The sequence below is a fragment of the Salvia miltiorrhiza genome, chromosome 7 (assembly GCF_028751815.1).
Source record: "Salvia miltiorrhiza cultivar Shanhuang (shh) chromosome 7, IMPLAD_Smil_shh, whole genome shotgun sequence".
Classification (NCBI taxonomy): Eukaryota; Viridiplantae; Streptophyta; class Magnoliopsida; order Lamiales; family Lamiaceae; genus Salvia; species Salvia miltiorrhiza.
The window spans coordinates 9,915,275-9,932,242 of record NC_080393.1 but is presented as its reverse complement, the minus strand read 5'-3'; the positions used below and the strand labels follow the sequence as shown (position 1 = coordinate 9,932,242).

General features: G+C 36.8%; 3 protein-coding genes and 1 long non-coding RNA gene across 4 annotated transcripts; 1 reads left to right on the top strand and 3 right to left on the bottom strand.

Moving 5' to 3' along the window:
• Positions 1-384: 384 nt before the first annotated feature.
• LOC130992458 (uncharacterized) lies at positions 385-4,489 on the bottom strand. Its single transcript, XM_057917095.1, has 14 exons — positions 4,154-4,489; positions 3,355-3,774; positions 3,160-3,248; positions 2,847-3,005; positions 2,411-2,748; positions 2,158-2,276; positions 2,008-2,080; positions 1,718-1,941; positions 1,589-1,645; positions 1,372-1,513; positions 1,199-1,303; positions 946-1,116; positions 817-876; positions 385-726 (listed from the first exon to the last, which is right to left on the bottom strand). The coding sequence occupies exons 7-14, from the start codon at positions 2,011-2,013 to the stop codon at positions 619-621; spliced, it is 873 nt and encodes a 290-aa protein (XP_057773078.1). The 5' UTR covers positions 2,014-2,080; positions 2,158-2,276; positions 2,411-2,748; positions 2,847-3,005; positions 3,160-3,248; positions 3,355-3,774; positions 4,154-4,489; the 3' UTR covers positions 385-618.
• On the bottom strand, positions 2,073-3,669 carry LOC130993801 (uncharacterized). The gene is made up of 7 exons (XM_057918836.1): positions 3,355-3,669; positions 3,160-3,248; positions 2,847-3,080; positions 2,522-2,790; positions 2,411-2,460; positions 2,158-2,276; positions 2,073-2,100 (listed from the first exon to the last, which is right to left on the bottom strand). Exons 1-7 carry the CDS (start codon positions 3,667-3,669, stop codon positions 2,073-2,075), a joined length of 1,104 nt encoding a protein of 367 aa, XP_057774819.1.
• Positions 4,490-6,039: 1,550 nt separating the features above from the next.
• Positions 6,040-8,111, bottom strand: LOC130992456 (uncharacterized). The gene is made up of 9 exons (XM_057917093.1): positions 7,874-8,111; positions 7,564-7,640; positions 7,260-7,488; positions 7,023-7,177; positions 6,893-6,938; positions 6,727-6,818; positions 6,524-6,620; positions 6,365-6,421; positions 6,040-6,295 (listed from the first exon to the last, which is right to left on the bottom strand). Exons 1-9 carry the CDS (start codon positions 8,012-8,014, stop codon positions 6,203-6,205), a joined length of 987 nt encoding a protein of 328 aa, XP_057773076.1. The 5' UTR covers positions 8,015-8,111; the 3' UTR covers positions 6,040-6,202.
• Positions 8,112-15,408: 7,297 nt separating this feature from the next.
• Positions 15,409-16,557, top strand: LOC130992455 (uncharacterized). Its single transcript, XR_009091292.1, has 2 exons — positions 15,409-15,620; positions 16,241-16,557. It is a non-coding gene; the product is annotated as an uncharacterized LOC130992455 (long non-coding RNA).
• Positions 16,558-16,968: the final 411 nt, after the last annotated feature.

Sequence of the window (16,968 nt, the reverse complement as noted above, 5' to 3'; positions counted from 1 at the left end):
TTCTGTTCTTATCTGTCAAATTGATTTCAAGAACATTAGATTTCGAAGGAGTAATTGTTAATAAATATACGAATTTTTACAATAAATTAAAACTTACACCTTTAATTTTATTTTTTATCGTTGAAAAATTGACATATTAAACGTAATATTGGCCCAATTAAAAACATAAAAGTTGTACAATCGTAGCATACATATGACATCAACTTTTGGATGATAAAAAGATTAGGAGCGTTAATTTGACGATATTTTCCCCCTCTATTCACCAGCATTTTTTCAGGAAATCCAATTTTATGGTCTGGAACCCAATTTCGAACCTCTTTTTCTAATGATTTTGGAACCATATTTAAATGTAAGGCATAAAAAATTCTTAGGAGACACATCAAATGGAAAGCCCAAGAATAAAGAATGTGGATTCAAGTTAGCAGAATGGGAGTGAAAATGAGGCATACAAAGCAACAGGTAGGAAACTAGTTACCCTATACATTTCTTTGTAGAAACAAAGCCTAAAAACAAACTAGTATTCCTTCAACTATTGGCTCTACATATATACAACAAATGTTAGCTTTTCACTGCACAAAACCAACCAATATTCACTCTGTGCCGTGTATGTCTTGATCATCAAACTTTAGGGTTAGCCTCTTCAACATTAACGCGCTCGACTTCCATCTTCGTCCTCTTGAGTTGCCTCACTAAGTCCAGCCGTTCATCCGAGTAGGGAGAAGGAATCTAGTCCATGGAAAGGCCAGCCATGTAAGCAAACGACAAAGGAGGTGCGTTATAAGAGAAGGGAGAAGAAGGGTTCCGTGTATGGTTTACCAGGCACGGAACATATCTCTTGATTGCAGCAAACATGGCTGCATGCCCTACTGCAGAAACCTGATAAGAGAGAAGCTTAGAGTGAGGTGAGGGAGAGAGGGAAAGAGAGAGATAGTTGCAGATGCTTACAGGAAGTAACATTAGTATTGTGACAGGGATAAGAGTGGCAAGGTCACAAAGAGTCCTATTAAGCTTCTGCCTCTCTCTCTTGGTGGCCTTACGCCCGCATAATCTCTGCACCGTGAATCTCAGAGCATCTGATACGTCTACGAAGAGCAGCTGAGTTCCCATCCACACATCCTGCACGACAAAACTCATGTTGCAAAGCACCGACACCGAAAGAAACAAGCAGATCCATATGCAGAGGGATCCTTGGACTTACAACACTTGCAGTCACAAGCTTCATCGCAGACTTGCTGAGAAAATTCTGTTTCCTCCGACCACAATCAAGCGACGTCTCAGTTTGATTACCAGACGAGCTGGGAGCCTGCCATTATTAACCATAATTTAATTTCAAGAGACATATGTTATTACTCTTCCACCAACTAATCCTACCTGTTTCTGTGGAGATGCTTGCTTGTGTCTCTCTCTGTCTGTCTGCAATGCATCCATTATCAAAGAAGCATTCTTCGTGCTCTTGAAAAAGAGAGACGGTGCAGAGTCGGATACATTTCTTTCCCCTATCTTTAGGAGGTCACTGCTCAACAACATGAACAGAAGAGAACGTTACAAAGTAATGTCTCGAAGAATGTGATAGGCACACGCAACTTACCTCGTTCGATCATAAGCAGCCCAGTAGTCCTCCAGACATGCTGTTAGCAGGCCCTGACTAAGGAGAGAAATCAACTATGAGCCTTCAATAACAACGACAAATGCTGAGAAATAGTAGAATGCCGATCACCTCTTTAGCAAGAATTCCAACAAACGAGAATCTAGAGTTTGCTGTGTTGAGCTGGTGTAGTGAGCAAATCCCGAGATCACATCATAGCATATGGTGAAAACTGTGTATAAGATGATTTCCTTCTCCGCCTGAATCGGCTGGCTCTTAGATCTCCTCCCTTCTTGGAAAAACTGGCAGTCGTACGCAGCAAATAAGTCGAGCCACCTGATCTCATCGATTATCACCTGTCAAATAAGCAAATCTGAGCCCCGGTTTACAGTAACGTTGCCATGTCTTGAAAGCGAACTCACCTCCATCAAGAGCTGATAGACTGACAGCGTCGAGAATTCTGGATATATAGAGAGGATACCGCACTCTAAGTAACTGCAGAAGCAAAACCTCCTCTACTTCAATATATTTGGTCACAAATGAGAAGAATAAATACAGATTCAACTATATACCTTATGAAATCATTAATCTGTTCATCAGTATCCTTTATGTTGTGCCTCGACAAGAATAACCGCGATTCTCTTCCTAGATACAAAAACAGTGCCAGAGTAGCCAAAGTTTGCTCTTCAACCTGAAAAAAGAAACCCAACATTATTGAACATACAACAAATTATGGATCAAGAAAGCCAATGAACTTGAACAAAGATGTCATTTTATCCAACTTATTCCAGTATAACTGCGATTCTTGAATGGCTGGAAACGAACCTTGTTGGAAAGATCATGTCTGCCCTTGATAACACTCTCTCTTTCTAGCGCTACAGAGAGTTTTCTATGAACCAATCCAATCCAAAATTCTATGTCTTCAGCTATTCTTACTCGGGAGAACTCTACTCCCGAAATGAGACAGGAAATCCTCCTCGAACCCAGCCTCAGTTGCCAAGCAGTGCAGTTTGTCAAGAGAAACTAAATTGCTTGCCATGGTCATAAGTTCTATCAGTGTTTGGTCGATTGAATCTGATAACGAGGAGCACGAAATCCGACCAGAACCCAACTTTCCAACAGCGGCACAGCATGTGATGGCCATGATCGTTCCTGCAATACCACTGAGCAATTTGTGTGTTAGATTTCTACTCAACTTTCGGGTGCTGCAAAAGTAATTTCACAACAACAACAACAGTTTTCCTTAGGAATTCCATTCGACCTTCCAGCGTATTCTGCTGACCATTTCTTGAATAAAGGCATAAAGCATCCGTCAATGCGTGGGAGCTCCACCACTCGAAACCATTGTACCAGTTTCGGGTCCCTTGTGTTTAACTGACTCTCAATGCGGCCTTGAAGTAAGTCTATACTCGGAGACAGACTGGCGAACATCAAAGAAATAAACGTCATGACATATGCGAGCTCTTCGTATCCTGAGGAACAGATGAATGGAAAACTGCAATATACCACAAAATCTATTCTAAGTTAAGGGGCATATAGATAGGCAAAATCTTCCAAACTCCTCCTCGACTTACATCTCATTCACGGGGGAATTGTTGGAGCGATTGTGAGAGAGAAACAGTTCCACTTCCATAGCTGCTTTGAGCAATGCATAAGCTGCAGCCTGGATAAGGAAAATGTAAATCAATCCAATCCAAATACTTCAAGATTCTGAATAAGCGCATTCCACTTCCTACTTCCATAGATTAAAATTTGAGCAGAGACAGCACCTGATAAGCAATGTGTTTATGCCAAGCGTGCACATCCACTCCGTTCCACGCCATTGCAAGTGGTGATCCGGTTCTAGCCAATTCAAGAGTCTGCATTGCAAGGGAGAAGCTTCTAGAAGATTCATGTAGCACCCGAACAAGATAATCTAACGCGATTGAACTCCGCTTGGCTACATTGAGTTTCGAACACAGAACAATCATCCTCAAAACTAGAGCCAGACACGGATGCCATCTGAGATACTGCTCTGGGAGGGATCCATTTCGACTGAAATGCTTGTGAAGAAGCTCCATGGAGAAACTGCAATGGTGGGCCATTCTTCTCTAGCCTATGCCTCTCAACCTCCTTCACATTATTAATCTTTGATGCGCAATGTGAATTAAACTTGAGATTGTAATCTATCCTCCAAAAAAGCAGCTTTTCTGCAGCATTTAAATAGAAAAGGAATGGACTTTATATATCAATCCCCCACAAGATTCCTAAAGAAATTGAAAAAACCCATGTGCTGGAAATTCTTCCAAAAATCCGGATTCACATAAGCATCATTTTCAATCAAAATTGTTAGCCCAAAGAATTAGAATCATCCCTAAATCAATCTTCTCCTTTTCTGGGAAAAATATAATGTACAGAACTACAATTCTTGATTTCCTATTAATAGCATAAGATTAGATTCTTGACAACAACAAAGAAACCATTCTTCACAAGAAAACTATTCTTGAAACAGCATAGTCAACCGATCTTCATTGCTAAATCTGACTTAATACTACATATGAGAGAGAGAGAGAGAGAGAGAGAGCTTACGGATTGCAGAAGTTGGAGGATCGTAGGGAGGAGTTGAATGCCATGATAACAGAGAAGAGAGAAGAAAACAAGAAGGGAGTTGGTGGTCCTTTTCAATTACGATTTGGCAGCGAAAGCATTGAAACGAGGAAAATGATTTCTCTGATTTTTAAAATGAAAAACAGATGTTGAAAAAAGATGGAATGGATAGGTGTATATAGTTGAAGAACAAAAGTCATAGTAATGTGCTCCCGCCAGCACGGCGCTCAAGTTTGAGTTTGATCAACCGTCGTTGTCTCTTTTAACTCTTGCACTTAAATTTTGCTGCTCAAATCATTAACTCCTATTCCCATTTTATTGTCACACATAATGCAGCAAACTTGACACTAATTAAACCGTTGCTTAATTGATGAGACATTTCCCTCCTATTAATAAGTTGGGTTGAAATCAATTATTAATCATCTTCTAAACAAAAAATAATTGATTTCATGTCTATCCCGATGATAAAAAAAAAAATCATCGTTAAAACTCGATTGTTTTTAAATATCATGATGATCATAATTTATTAGAAAATTGAGTATTATTTTATGTCCAAGTGTATGAATAAAATACAATGAAGTACTTATACTACTCGCTGCATCTCATTACTTTTGAACACGGAGATCTAAAAAAAATATAGTTAATGTATAAAGTGAGTTGGTGGAATATATTTAAATATTATTTTAAGTGAGTTAGTGTATAAAGTAAATTAAACCCAATATTAATATCTCATCCGTCCCAATTAACTTGATCAATATTTCTTTTTGGAATGTCCCAATAAAGTTGATCAATTTTTTATATGGAATAAATATAAGAAAACATCTAATCAATTATTTATTTTATTACCAAATACACTTAAAATATTGTGCAGAAAATAATTTGATAAACTTAATTGAGACGGAGAAAGTAATATTTTTGATAGTTAATTTTTTTACTGAAAATTGTATGGAGCATTATTAGTAGAATATCCCAGTATATATAGAATTGAGACATTATTAATTAATGCAACAAAGTGAGTATTATTTATTTCTTTTAAAACTACCGTACGACCGTGGTTGCCAATGCCAACGGCAATATGATAGTGCGGAAATAACAACAAATACGAAGACACAATTTTCGTAAATTGGATTTGTGCTATGAAGGCGGTAGGCAATAGAGGTGGTAGGATAGATAATTGAAAAGAAAATTGATAATATAGAATAGATACTTTATTGTAAGTGTACAAAGTAATTATATATCCATAGGTTAGCCCAAGCACCCAAAATTTGACTGTCAATCATCTTACATTGATTTCTTCTCAATAAATTAGAAGCCATTGGAATGGAGACCCTACCTATTCCCCACTAAAATCATGCCTCCTTTCTTCTCGTGAAGCAATCAACCTCAAACCTAATTACAGCTACGCGTATATTAATATACTAGATCACATAGATGAATATAATCCTCGTCAATAATCCCTCTCTTTTCTCTCATGAATTGTCAGTTCTCACGCTTTGAAGAAAGCCCAAATTAAGTTCTGGGCCAAACACATGATATTTCCGTCCCACTAATGATTCTGAAACCCAAACACAAATCCAACATCAATCTGTAATGATTCTGAAACTCAAACGCATGCTATTTCCGTCTCATTAATCATGGTTGCATACTTTTGGACATACATATTAAAGAGGGCTTGATTAAAGTAGATTAATCCAATTTATTAGAGGATAAACCCATTTGATTAAATGTTCATAAAAGTGCACGATTTTTTTGCTATATTTTCATCCCTCTTTTGTTTGTTTTTCTCTTCAGTAAACAAAGTCCTTTTTCTTCTCGAATCTTAATCCGAGTAAACAGCGATATACCTTAAAAAAGCATAGAAAAATATGTGATTCGAATCAGAAGTATTACCCTTTTTTGTAGGGGTGAAAGTGAAAAATATATACAAAGATTGGAGAGGTTAGATACATTAGAGGTCATGGGTTAATTAGTTAATTAATGAAGAATTAGTCACCATCCGATCTGTCCAAAGATCCAACGGTTGTGGATTAATCATATGTGGTTAGGCAAATGCGGATGCTGAATCACTACTAGAACTGATGAAGAATCCTTGATGTTGACGCTTCTCTTGCACGCCACACTTGGCTGCACAAACACACACTAATCAACCCAAAAATTCTTCAAAATCAAACCTTCATTTTCACATTTACTTACCACTCCAATCTGCCACTCGTGACATCTGAATTCTTTAAACGTCTCCGCATCCATTTCCTGCACATTATATAAATTAATTAATTATTTTCAAGATCAATCACGTTGTCCCAAGTCATTCAAAAGGTTAATTTGATCAATTAAGATATGATCAAGACTTACGATGCTGTAAATTGGAGGTATAATTGCCTCTCCTTTAGACCTCAAAATGGGCATAACTGAGAAACGAGGCACCAATTGTTGAGACCTAAAGATCCATCTGCATCAAATACAAACACCCTCAAATTATATTTACATTTTGCTCCCCTATTAATTATATACCTCATAAAAAATTATCAAAAATTAAAATAAATTAAAATAGTTACCCTATGTACAAGAAGATGAACAACTGCGCCCACTCTCGCACCAGCAACCGAATCCAATAACTCTCCAACGAATTGTCCAAATTAATAAACATCTGTAAAAACCAAAATGCACATTCACAACAAACAAACAAAAAAGAATACACTAAAAAAATGTTAAAAAACATACCGCAAATTCTGATACAGCCACAACATGCATTGCACCTTGAAATTTCCTGATCAAAAGCAGCAAAATTTGAATATAATTTTACTTGTAGTGGGTAATGTGTGAAAGTAGTAGGTGCAAGAAGGCTTCATACTTGAACATGATATACTTTGTGTAGACGGCGTCGTACATGGCGTGGACATCCTGGTTGTCGATGAAGCTGAGCTGGTCGCGCAGAACAGTTATGTTGTGCGCGACGTGGTTGAATATAATGTAGAAGACGAGCACATAGTTTAAGAGCAGGATGACCTTCAAGATAAGATAGTGAAGAAGCTTAAGTGAGTGGAGTTGATACTGATAGACGAGTAGAGAGGGAATTGAGCGTACTCACAGAGAAGTAAGGTACAGAAGCTCTGTAGCCAACAAGAGTCAAGTAGAAGACACAGCCGAGGGCGGCGACGGTTCGCCTCTCGGAGAGGGAGAGGCGGTGGCAGGTGATGCAGTAGCCGTGGGAGATGAGGAAGAAGGAGATCAACCCAAAGGTTTGGAACAGCACTCCCATTATGTACACACCAAATGACATCCACAATGAGCACACATTTGAATAAAAACATGTGTACCTGCAAATGCAACCCCCAATTTTACTGCCTTTATGGGACTAATAATAATGTAAAATTAATTAAAATATGGCTTACCAAAAGAGGAAAGAGAATGAGAGTTGCAAGGATTTAATCCAGGGAACAGAGGCTAGCATCCATTGTAATTTATTCGGCTGTTCCACAAAATAGCAACACAAATTATTGCATCAACACTCCAGGAATTATTTTATTTATTTTTAAATAAAATACATCTAAAACTCTTATAAGATGAGCTATACCTCAAGAAAAAAAAAAACTTGTTTTATGATCAAATCGGAAGACGAGTATTAAAAAAATGAATATATCTACGAGTCTCGGACTACATGAAATAAAATCTGGGAAAAGTTGAGGATTGATTTATATTTACCTGAAAGTGGCGGTTTCTGTAGGTGTTGAAGGTCCAAGAGACGGCGGAGAGAAGCCAGAGGAGCATGAAAGCGAAGTAGAGCGGCGGCAGTGGCTTGTAGCAGGCGCTGACGCCGTCGCCGGCGGTGGCGGAGGTCTCCATTATAAATTATTGAAGAAAATGTGAATTTTGAGAAGCAGTTATGAGAAAATGGAAGTGGTAACGTAGAGAGTAGAGAGTGGTTCAGCCTATATATGCAGCACCACATTCTTGTGCGCACGTGTGTCTCTCGCTTGACTAATTCTGCTCTTAGTCTATTTTTTTTAATCTCACATTTTTTATTACCTTAATCACAAATATGGGACGTCAAATGCCGCATTTGCCCTCTACTGTTATTTTCCTTTCCGTCGCACTTTTTTTTTTTTTTGTAAATGCATTTTTATACACTCTTAAAAGTATTTTGATAAATTATTATGTGGTTTTATTTATTTCTACGCACATGGATATGTACAATTTTGAAAGAATTTGCTAAATTACAAAAGGATAGCATCTATTTTTCTATTAATTAGACTTTAATTTATGAACCTTTTATTTTTAATGTAATGTAATGAATCCTAATATTTTAAAATTGCAAATTCAAAAAAAAATAATAATAATTGCAGGAAATCTAGTGTAAGTATTTATTTCATTCCTGTTAAAATATACCTTTATTTGCTTCGACGTATTGTTGTTTGATTTTAAATTCTTAGCAAAAATGGAATATATTTTTTATAACACACATAACTATCGATAGAATGCTTTCTGTAACAAGCTTTTTTTTGTAAATAGTGAAAAAAATTAAAGGTCATGATATATAGTTAATGGTGTTTTTTAAAAAAGGCTTATGCCTTATGAAAAAGAGGATATTTAAAATGTGTAAGAGATCAAAGGACATAAACGTAAACAACCATTTTATAATTCTCTTGAAAAGAGGATAAAATTATTTGTAAATATTTTAATGCATATACTTAAAGCAAAAAAGTGCAAAGTTGATGGGGTGGGTTTTAGGGGAAATGCAGTTGTTGACGGTGCACGATAATAACATTTCTGCCAACTGATCCAACAAAGCTTTTTCCTATTTATAAAATAAAAGATTGAAAAAAAAACTGCAAAATCCTCAACCGAATTAGTACAATGGTTCGTGTCTTATTTATTTCATCTATTACAAGCATGGTAAATTTTAGAAGAAAATATTCAATAACAAGCATGCGACATTGTATTGGGTGTGTCTGTCTATTCTTCAGACAAATTTGTTAGAATAAGACATGAGATTTGATAGGAAGACAGACACATAATTTGTACGATTAGTAATATTCGGAGTTCAGTTGGATACAGATTTGTGCGTACATCTCAACTAAATTTTTCAAGGGAGAAGAAGTATTCAATGAGTCCAACTACCCACCTAACTTAGGGCAACTGACGCTGACTTTGAAACTTTGCAAACAATATGAATATTACTAATTACATGAAGTTTAGGCTTTACTAATTGTCTCATCACACAATTATTAGGTGAACAAACTCATTTGCAAATTAATTAATAAGCTTGTTCGTCAATTCCACTGCCGCACGTTTAAAATTGGAAGTGAAAGCAACCGTATTCGATTGGGAAAGGATTAAAAAAAAAATGATTTTGTCAGATTTTTCATTCTTGGTTGAAGTATGCATAATGGTTTGTGAAATCGTCTCTTTCCTAGCTATATCATTTCATGGTCTATGTTATGCACCATGACACCTAATGACTAATATCTATGAACTCTTTTGGTTTCGGATCTCCAGATACTCATATTTTTACTTTTGACTTGAATATTATAACGATTTATTCGAGTCAATTACAAGAAACTAATTAAAATTAAAGTTATTTTTTGATAAATTAATAATTATATAAAAAATTAAAGACCACGTCATTATGGACTCGAACCCAATATATGTAATTTGTGAATACATTCGTCACAAATTTGGAATTTACAGATACACAAAGGCTCTTTTTTTTCTCTCTTTTTTTAGAGAGTATAAAAAGTTAAAATATAGTACTATATAATTAAAAATTTACTACGTGGCCCAACAAATCCATGGATCAGCTTAACTTTATATTATTAGGCCCAATTACAATTGGTTATATTGGACATGAGCCTGCTAAATTAATTATTACTCATTAAATATGGTCAAGGATAATACGTGGCCCAATTGTTGGAAATCCATAAAATTGCTAAAAAGAAAAGAGTAAATATTCAGGTTAAGTACTCTCAAAAAAATAAAAAAAAATCAGGTTGAGTATAGTTTAAGTTTAATACATGATTGATAATCATATTCTAGAGAAAATAGTTAATAATTTCATAAGTAAAATTTATATTTTAAATGATGTTCCATAATCACAATGATGTATCTATGATTCTATGTTAATAAAAGAAAAATGCAAATATAACCATATTGTTGGTAAATTTACAAAAGTTATATTCCCAACCAAGATTTAGAAATATAGGAACTCTAAAACTAAAAAAAAGAATGCAAAAATGAATTAACAGAATACATAAATGATTTTATTTTTGTGGTCCAAATATCACGTTCCCTATGCCGCACACCTCTCACTCTGTCACATGACTACTATTGATAACGAGCCACCTTATTACATTCTAAAAATATTTCTTTAAAAATCAAACCAATTAGTGTGTGTCTATATATATATATATATATATATATATATATATCAGAACCGATCACCTACCCACCGTGGGCAAGCATAATGTGCCCACCATTGATGTGGCAATTTTAATTAGGAAAGATAACTAATAAATCTTACTCTAATTAAAATGATCTCACTATAATTACAATTGCCACATCATGGTGGGCACGTTATGCATGCCCACGGTGGGTAGGTGATCGGTTCTGATATATATATATATATATATATATATATATAGACATATGGAACCACTTGTATTTATCAAATAATGAGATTATTTCAATTTGATCGAATGCATGTTATTGAAGTTTGACGTTGACCATATAATGAGAGATTATTTTAATCTTAAGTCCTTCCACGTTCAATATAGTAAAATGATAATTGTTGAAATAGAAATTTTATTAAAAGAAAAAGAAACCTAAACCCAAAGGAGCACAAGCGTAACTGAAGGTCGGGCCTTAAAAAACCTCAAAAAAGAGGAAAAAAGAGAACCCGTCTAAAAAAACAAGAGACAAAACAAAAAACCATTGTCCGTGAACAGAAAAAGGCCCACACAAACTAGAAACTGGAACCAAACCAGAGCAGCCCAGAGAAGAGCAAACCAACAAAATGGAATAGTCAGGTCGAGCACCACAAAAAATAAAGTGAAGGTAGCGCAAAAAACCACCAAGCAGGCAAACCAACGAACCACCGAAAAGACCCACCAACCGCCTGCAAAAACAACATACCGCATAAAGTAGCAGGAAAGGAAATCAACAAACTGAAAGAAAGCACAACCACACACCAAAAAAAACAAAGACAGGGGAAACAGTCCGCCCAAACTCGAACAGATGCTAGTTCCCAAGCAGCAACCCCAACCACCAAGAGGATCACAAATGAATCCACTCACCAAACACAACACCAACCCATCTGAATCTCTCAAGATAAAAATATTCTCTGGGAGGTGTACAAAGTTATGATTTTAAGAAGCAACAACAGACTGAAACAATTTGAACCGATCAGACCCAATTCTCCGCTATGAGTGAATTTCCTAATGCAATTGCCTTTACAATCAATTCTCACCCTTCTTTAAAAGGTCAAATTATTTTGCACTCAAGAGAGGCCAACTTCACTCTCTCCCTTCTTTAAAAGGTCAAATTATTTTGCTCTCAATAGAGGCCAACTTCACGAGATAATTGCGATTGTGCGGTATAAGGAATAATATCAATCTCAAACGTTCCAATTTTGCCTCTGAGGGTGTGTTTACTTTGATAACAAAAAAAAAGAGAGAAAAAGTATAATTTCACTCATTTTTCATCATTTTTATATAGGGTTAATAGCCGGAAAATACACGAACTATTTTGAGATTTGCATATTGCACATCACCTTCAAAATTAGCCACAGAATACATGACTTTTCAATTTAATCGCAATTTGCACACAGCGAAAATTCCGGCAACTCTTAAGTTTGACCGACGATGACATGGACAGCCACGTGGCTTTTTTTTACACGCTGGCAAGCCACGTGGGAAAAACGACGTCGTTTTGATATTTTCAAAAAAAAAATTAAAAATCCTTGCTTTTCCGGCGACCTTCTTCCTGGTCTAGGCGGTCCGCCACGCCGTCGTCACCATTTCCAGAATCCGGCGAGCCATCACCTCCACCATAACCACCACCACCGCAAGCACTGTTTTCCTTCACCTCCACCATAACCATCAAAAACCAAAACTTACCAAATCGCGCCGCCTCACCTCCACAGGAAGAGGGGGATGGCGGCGAGATCGACGACGGCGAGGCGGGGCGAGAGGAAGAGGGGGATGGCGCCGGAGAAGTTGTCGCGCCGCCTCACCTCCACCATAACCACCGCCACAGATCTCCAGATCTCCATATTTCCAAATAACCACCACCACCGTCCCTTTGAATCGAAGAAATGTCGCGCCGCCTCACCTCCACCATAACCACCGCCACAGATCTCCATATCTCCAAATAACCACCACCACCGTCCCTTTGAATTGAAGAAATCAAACATCAAAATCAAAGAAATCTCCAACGCCCCTTCGAGCATCTGCCTCTCCATCGGAAGAAACCCTAACCCCTTCTCCCCCCCGCCTGCAACTCCGACGTCGACGCAGCAGCCTCCTTCTCTCCCCCCTGCAATTCGGATTTGGGGGTCCGATGGTGATAGTAGCAAACACAGATCTGATGTGCCCTAGCCCGAAAATCTTAAAATTGTGAAGTAAGAGAGGGTGGTGAATCTCGGCGGCGCGATTGGAGGAGCGCGGTGGTCGTAGTACAGCAGCCGGAGCAGTAGTGGCGGTGGAGTTGCTCGGCGTCGGAAATTAAGGCCGCGCCTTTCAGGGTTGGCTGGGGAAGAAGGTGGCTGGCGGTTCCCCTTTCAATGGAACAAAAGGATTTTTTCATTTTTTTATTTTTTTTTAATTTAAAAGAGCTTGACAAAACGACGTCGTTTTACTATATCGGAAAATCGTCCACGTCAACAAAATCCGACGGCCACGTCACCACCGATCAAAGTGTTAGTCAACGCGGGTGCAAATTGCGATTAAATTGAAAAGTCATGTATTCTGGGGCTAATTTTGAAGGTCATGTGCAATATGCAAATCTCAAAATAGTTCGTGTATTTTACGGCTATTAACCCTTTTATATATTTACTATGGTGGAATTTTTTTTTTGAGTAAGATGGAATATTTTCTCGGGCAACTCCTTTTCACTTATTTTCTCTCCAATGTTGAATATGTTGGATAATATTATCCTAGGGTAGGGGTGTGAAAATATTTTTCAATATTTTCATCTCTAATAAACAAAAGATAAAAAAATGAAAAAAAAAATATTTTCTCATATTTTCTTATCCATTCTTTTCCAATGAAAATTTTATCATTAAAGTAAACGCACCCTAAGACTAAAAAACATCCGAACATTCAATGAATTGCATATTGATGACTAGTGGCGAATTCAAGGGCCTAGGGCATAATATATATACACACACAAAAATAACTCCATAATTCCATAGTATTTATGCAGTATGATTCTCCATTTTCTGCAATTAACAATTTATAAAAAAAAATGTTCAATAAATAGTTAAAAGTAATACTCATTTAGTTTTATAATAATTTTATCAAATAATTAAGTTGACATTGATTTTACTCGTAGTCATTGTTTCTGTTGATAGCATTTTCTGCAATGAAGATTATCAAAAGTGTTTTACGAAATTGCATGAAAGATGAATGGAGGAATGACAATTTAGTATACATTGAAAATGATATTTTTCTCAATAATTGTTAAAGAGAAGATTTTACAACATTTTCAATCGATAAGTACACGTCAAAAGTAATTGTCATTATTTTTTTAAAATAGAAATAACTAGCTCATCAAATATATATTCTTAACTTATTTATATGGTATCAGAACTATTTAATGTACGTAAAGATTATATTTTTCTTACCATACAAATTGTTCCAAAAAATTAGCTCAAAAACTACTGCACCCCCGAACAAATTTAGCGTGTATATCTACAATTCTTGGATCCGCAACAATATATGCCTAACTTTTCTCTAAATGTTAAATTAGGTGTACTGTTGTAATACCCCGTTTCCTCGAGCTAAGTTTAGAATACTTTTGAACTTAGATTAAGATGATTCACGCCGGAAAAAGAAGAAATAATTTATTTTAATTCCAACAAAAATGATTTATAAAAGCATTTGTAAATTTAGTAATTAAATTTATATGCTTTGCATATTTATTTAATTAAACATTCAAGCATTTATGTGTGTTGAGATTTATTTTTCTTTTGGGCCTTATGTTTATTTACCTTTGGTTGATAAATGAGAGCCCAAACCAATCTTGACAAAGCCCAACCCATCTTGATTCCTAGATATTTTTCTCCATCTCCACCGCCTCACTATTCCCCCTCTTCAAATACACCTCCGCTGCACTCTCTCTCTCATTCACGCATTTCTCTCTCTCATTCCAACCGAAGAGAACTTCAAGAACAATACCCAACGAATTCAAGAACAGCAGCCAACGATTCACCCAGCAATTCAAGCCAAGGTTTCACCTTTAACTCATTTGCTTCTTCACTTCACTTTTCGATCTTTAAACCCAAATATTCATGTTCATGTATTTGTGTGTTTATACGAATTTTAGAATTGTAGCATCATAACTGTTAAGGATAAGATAAAGGTAGAGTCTTGTTGTGGAGTTGGCTGTGTGGGCGGATAAGTCGAGAGTAGAGGAGAGTGGGGGTGGCGGCCGTGGCTTGCTGCGGTTGCCGGAAACAGAGAGAGGTGACGGCGCTTCGCCGTTGCCAAGGAGGAGATCTGCGTGAGCTGTACTGTTAGGCTAAGAAAGAGAGAATCGTGAGGTGTTCAGAGGTTGGGAGTGAAGAGCAGAGCTGGAGGACAAAGCAGAGCTGGAGGGCAGAGCAGAGCTGGATGGCAGAGCAGAGCTCGAAAGCCAGAGCTGACCGCCAGAGCTGACCACCAGAGCTGACCACCAGAGCTGAATGTCAGAGCTGGAATGACAGAGCTGAATGCCAGAGCTAAAAGGCCAGAGCTGGAAGTCAGAGCTCGGAGGCCAGAGCTGAATGACCAGAGCTGAAAGGCTGAATGCCAGAGCTGGAATCCAGAGCTGGGAAGCCAGAGCTGGGATAGCCAGAGCTGGTAGAGACTAGAGCTGGTTAACGAAACAGGGCAGAACGAACTAGGAACTTGTGTTTTTTTTTTTAGTAAACACTTTTTATGCTTAAGTATGAAATGAGTCATGCATTGCATCATGTTTTAATTGGTTTTATTTATAATTCCAATTTCAAAAGAAAGATGAGTAAGAATATTGTTGGTGTTCTTAACTCAAGAGAAATGTTTTCAATTATTTATTCTATAAATTTTGAAAACCCGGCTAAGTGAATCATAGAATGTTAAGTACTTTACCGTGACTTAAGATTAGATTCAAGGAGACCTATTAAGAATAGATTTCTTGTAGGCTTTGAACGTCAGGAGGATTAGCACTGCTATTCCGATTCAGAGATAAGGTTAAACGACAGGCTTTGCCTATACAGGTGGGCTTACTTTCCAAATGTATAAAGTATGATTGAGTTATTAAGCTCTAAATGTTTCAATGAAATGCAAAATATTTATTTAATGAAATGCAAACTGTTTATCCAATAAAATGTTTATGTGCACTCTGCTCTGTTTAAGGCTCGCCACAACGAATCAATTGAGGTTCTCTTATGGCCTAACACGTTATTTGAGAATTGTGTACACTCGTTAGCTGACTCGGTGGGTTGATCTCCATCGGGCACTAACTAAGAGGCGTTATAAGGGTGCTTGCTGGATGTGTTCCGAAGCATGTAATGTAAGGGCCTGCCTGGGTAGCGTCCCGAGGTCAAAAGTAAACTTGTCTGGGTTACGCCCTCAGTTCAAGTAAATGGGAGAAACGGATCCGTCGGTGGCTAAAAGGTCCGAGATCACAGCGAGTAACAGAAAGGGAGTGTGACATGTGCGCACAAATGAAAGAAATGTTTTAACATGCTTAGAAGTTCTTTCACTTTAAAACCTTCTAAGTCATGTCAAGTATGATTGGATAAACTGTCTTTATTAATATGTGAAATGTTTCAGAAAATGCATGCCCACTAAGTACATTAGTACTTAGCCCAAAATTACTTTCAAATGTTTTCAGGTTGGCTGGCTGGTGCTGACGGGACGGAGCTGAGGCTAGAGATAAATTCCTATGTTAGACTTCCGCTGTAGCAATTACTCATATCAGTCTTTTGTTTTCCCAAACTTAAGATCTTCATGTTAAATTTCAAATGATATACCTGACCGAGCTTAGACTCGTCACTACTAAATTTATGCTAATGAATGTCGGTTGTCAGAAGCATGAAACAAAACTTGTGATCCAAAGGGGCATAGCCCGACTTTCTATCCTATTTCGGTTTTTAACAAGGTTTTTCCCCTGTTTATTTCTATGAATTATTCACACCTCGATTATATTTATTCCTTCTAGAATTGGGGTGTGACAACAGTACATTCGATTGTACCTGATTCTTATGATGTTAAAATATGTACTAGAGTCTGATTGACTTGGTCAACGGGAGCTTGATATATGTAGGTATAGACTATTAATTTGAATATGTAGTTTGTCCAGGGGCGTAGCCAGGGGGGCTGAAGCCTCCTCCCAAATTTTGAGATTTTTTTTTTGTTAAATATATATATATATATGTTTATATTATAAAAGAAATTTATTTTACAAAAGTTGATTAGCTTGTTATATTCTTCCATTTATAATTAATTTAAGGATAATTGTGTTATTTAAAACTATATAATTTATAAAAATATTATACATTATTATCACTATTATGCTTGTCTTTTAATAGAAAATGCCTAAAATGGATGGAATGTCCAAAA

What these genes read in the sequence shown, in the direction of transcription:
- LOC130992456 (XM_057917093.1), bottom strand. Translation starts at nt 8,014, where the DNA reads ATGGAGACCTCCGCCACCGCCGGCGACGGCGTCAGCGCCTGCTACAAG. An exon ending in TCATTCTCTTTCCTCTTTTG is followed by an intron (nt 7,489 to 7,563) that starts GTAAGCCATATT and finishes TTGCATTTGCAG; the next exon opens with GTACACATGTTTTTATTCAA. An exon ending in ACAAAGTATATCATGTTCAA is followed by an intron (nt 6,939 to 7,022) that starts GTATGAAGCCTT and finishes GCTTTTGATCAG; the next exon opens with GAAATTTCAAGGTGCAATGC.
- LOC130992458 (XM_057917095.1), bottom strand. An exon ending in GCTGCTTATGATCGAACGAG is followed by an intron (nt 1,514 to 1,588) that starts GTAAGTTGCGTG and finishes GTTGTTGAGCAG; the next exon opens with TGACCTCCTAAAGATAGGGG. An exon ending in AGAGATATGTTCCGTGCCTG is followed by an intron (nt 727 to 816) that starts GTAAACCATACA and finishes TCCATGGACTAG; the next exon opens with ATTCCTTCTCCCTACTCGGA.
- LOC130993801 (XM_057918836.1), bottom strand. Translation starts at nt 3,669, where the DNA reads ATGGCCCACCATTGCAGTTTCTCCATGGAGCTTCTTCACAAGCATTTC. An exon ending in ATAAACACATTGCTTATCAG is followed by an intron (nt 3,249 to 3,354) that starts GTGCTGTCTCTG and finishes TTCCTTATCCAG; the next exon opens with GCTGCAGCTTATGCATTGCT. An exon ending in GACATGATCTTTCCAACAAG is followed by an intron (nt 2,277 to 2,410) that starts GTTCGTTTCCAG and finishes TTCTTTTTTCAG; the next exon opens with GTTGAAGAGCAAACTTTGGC.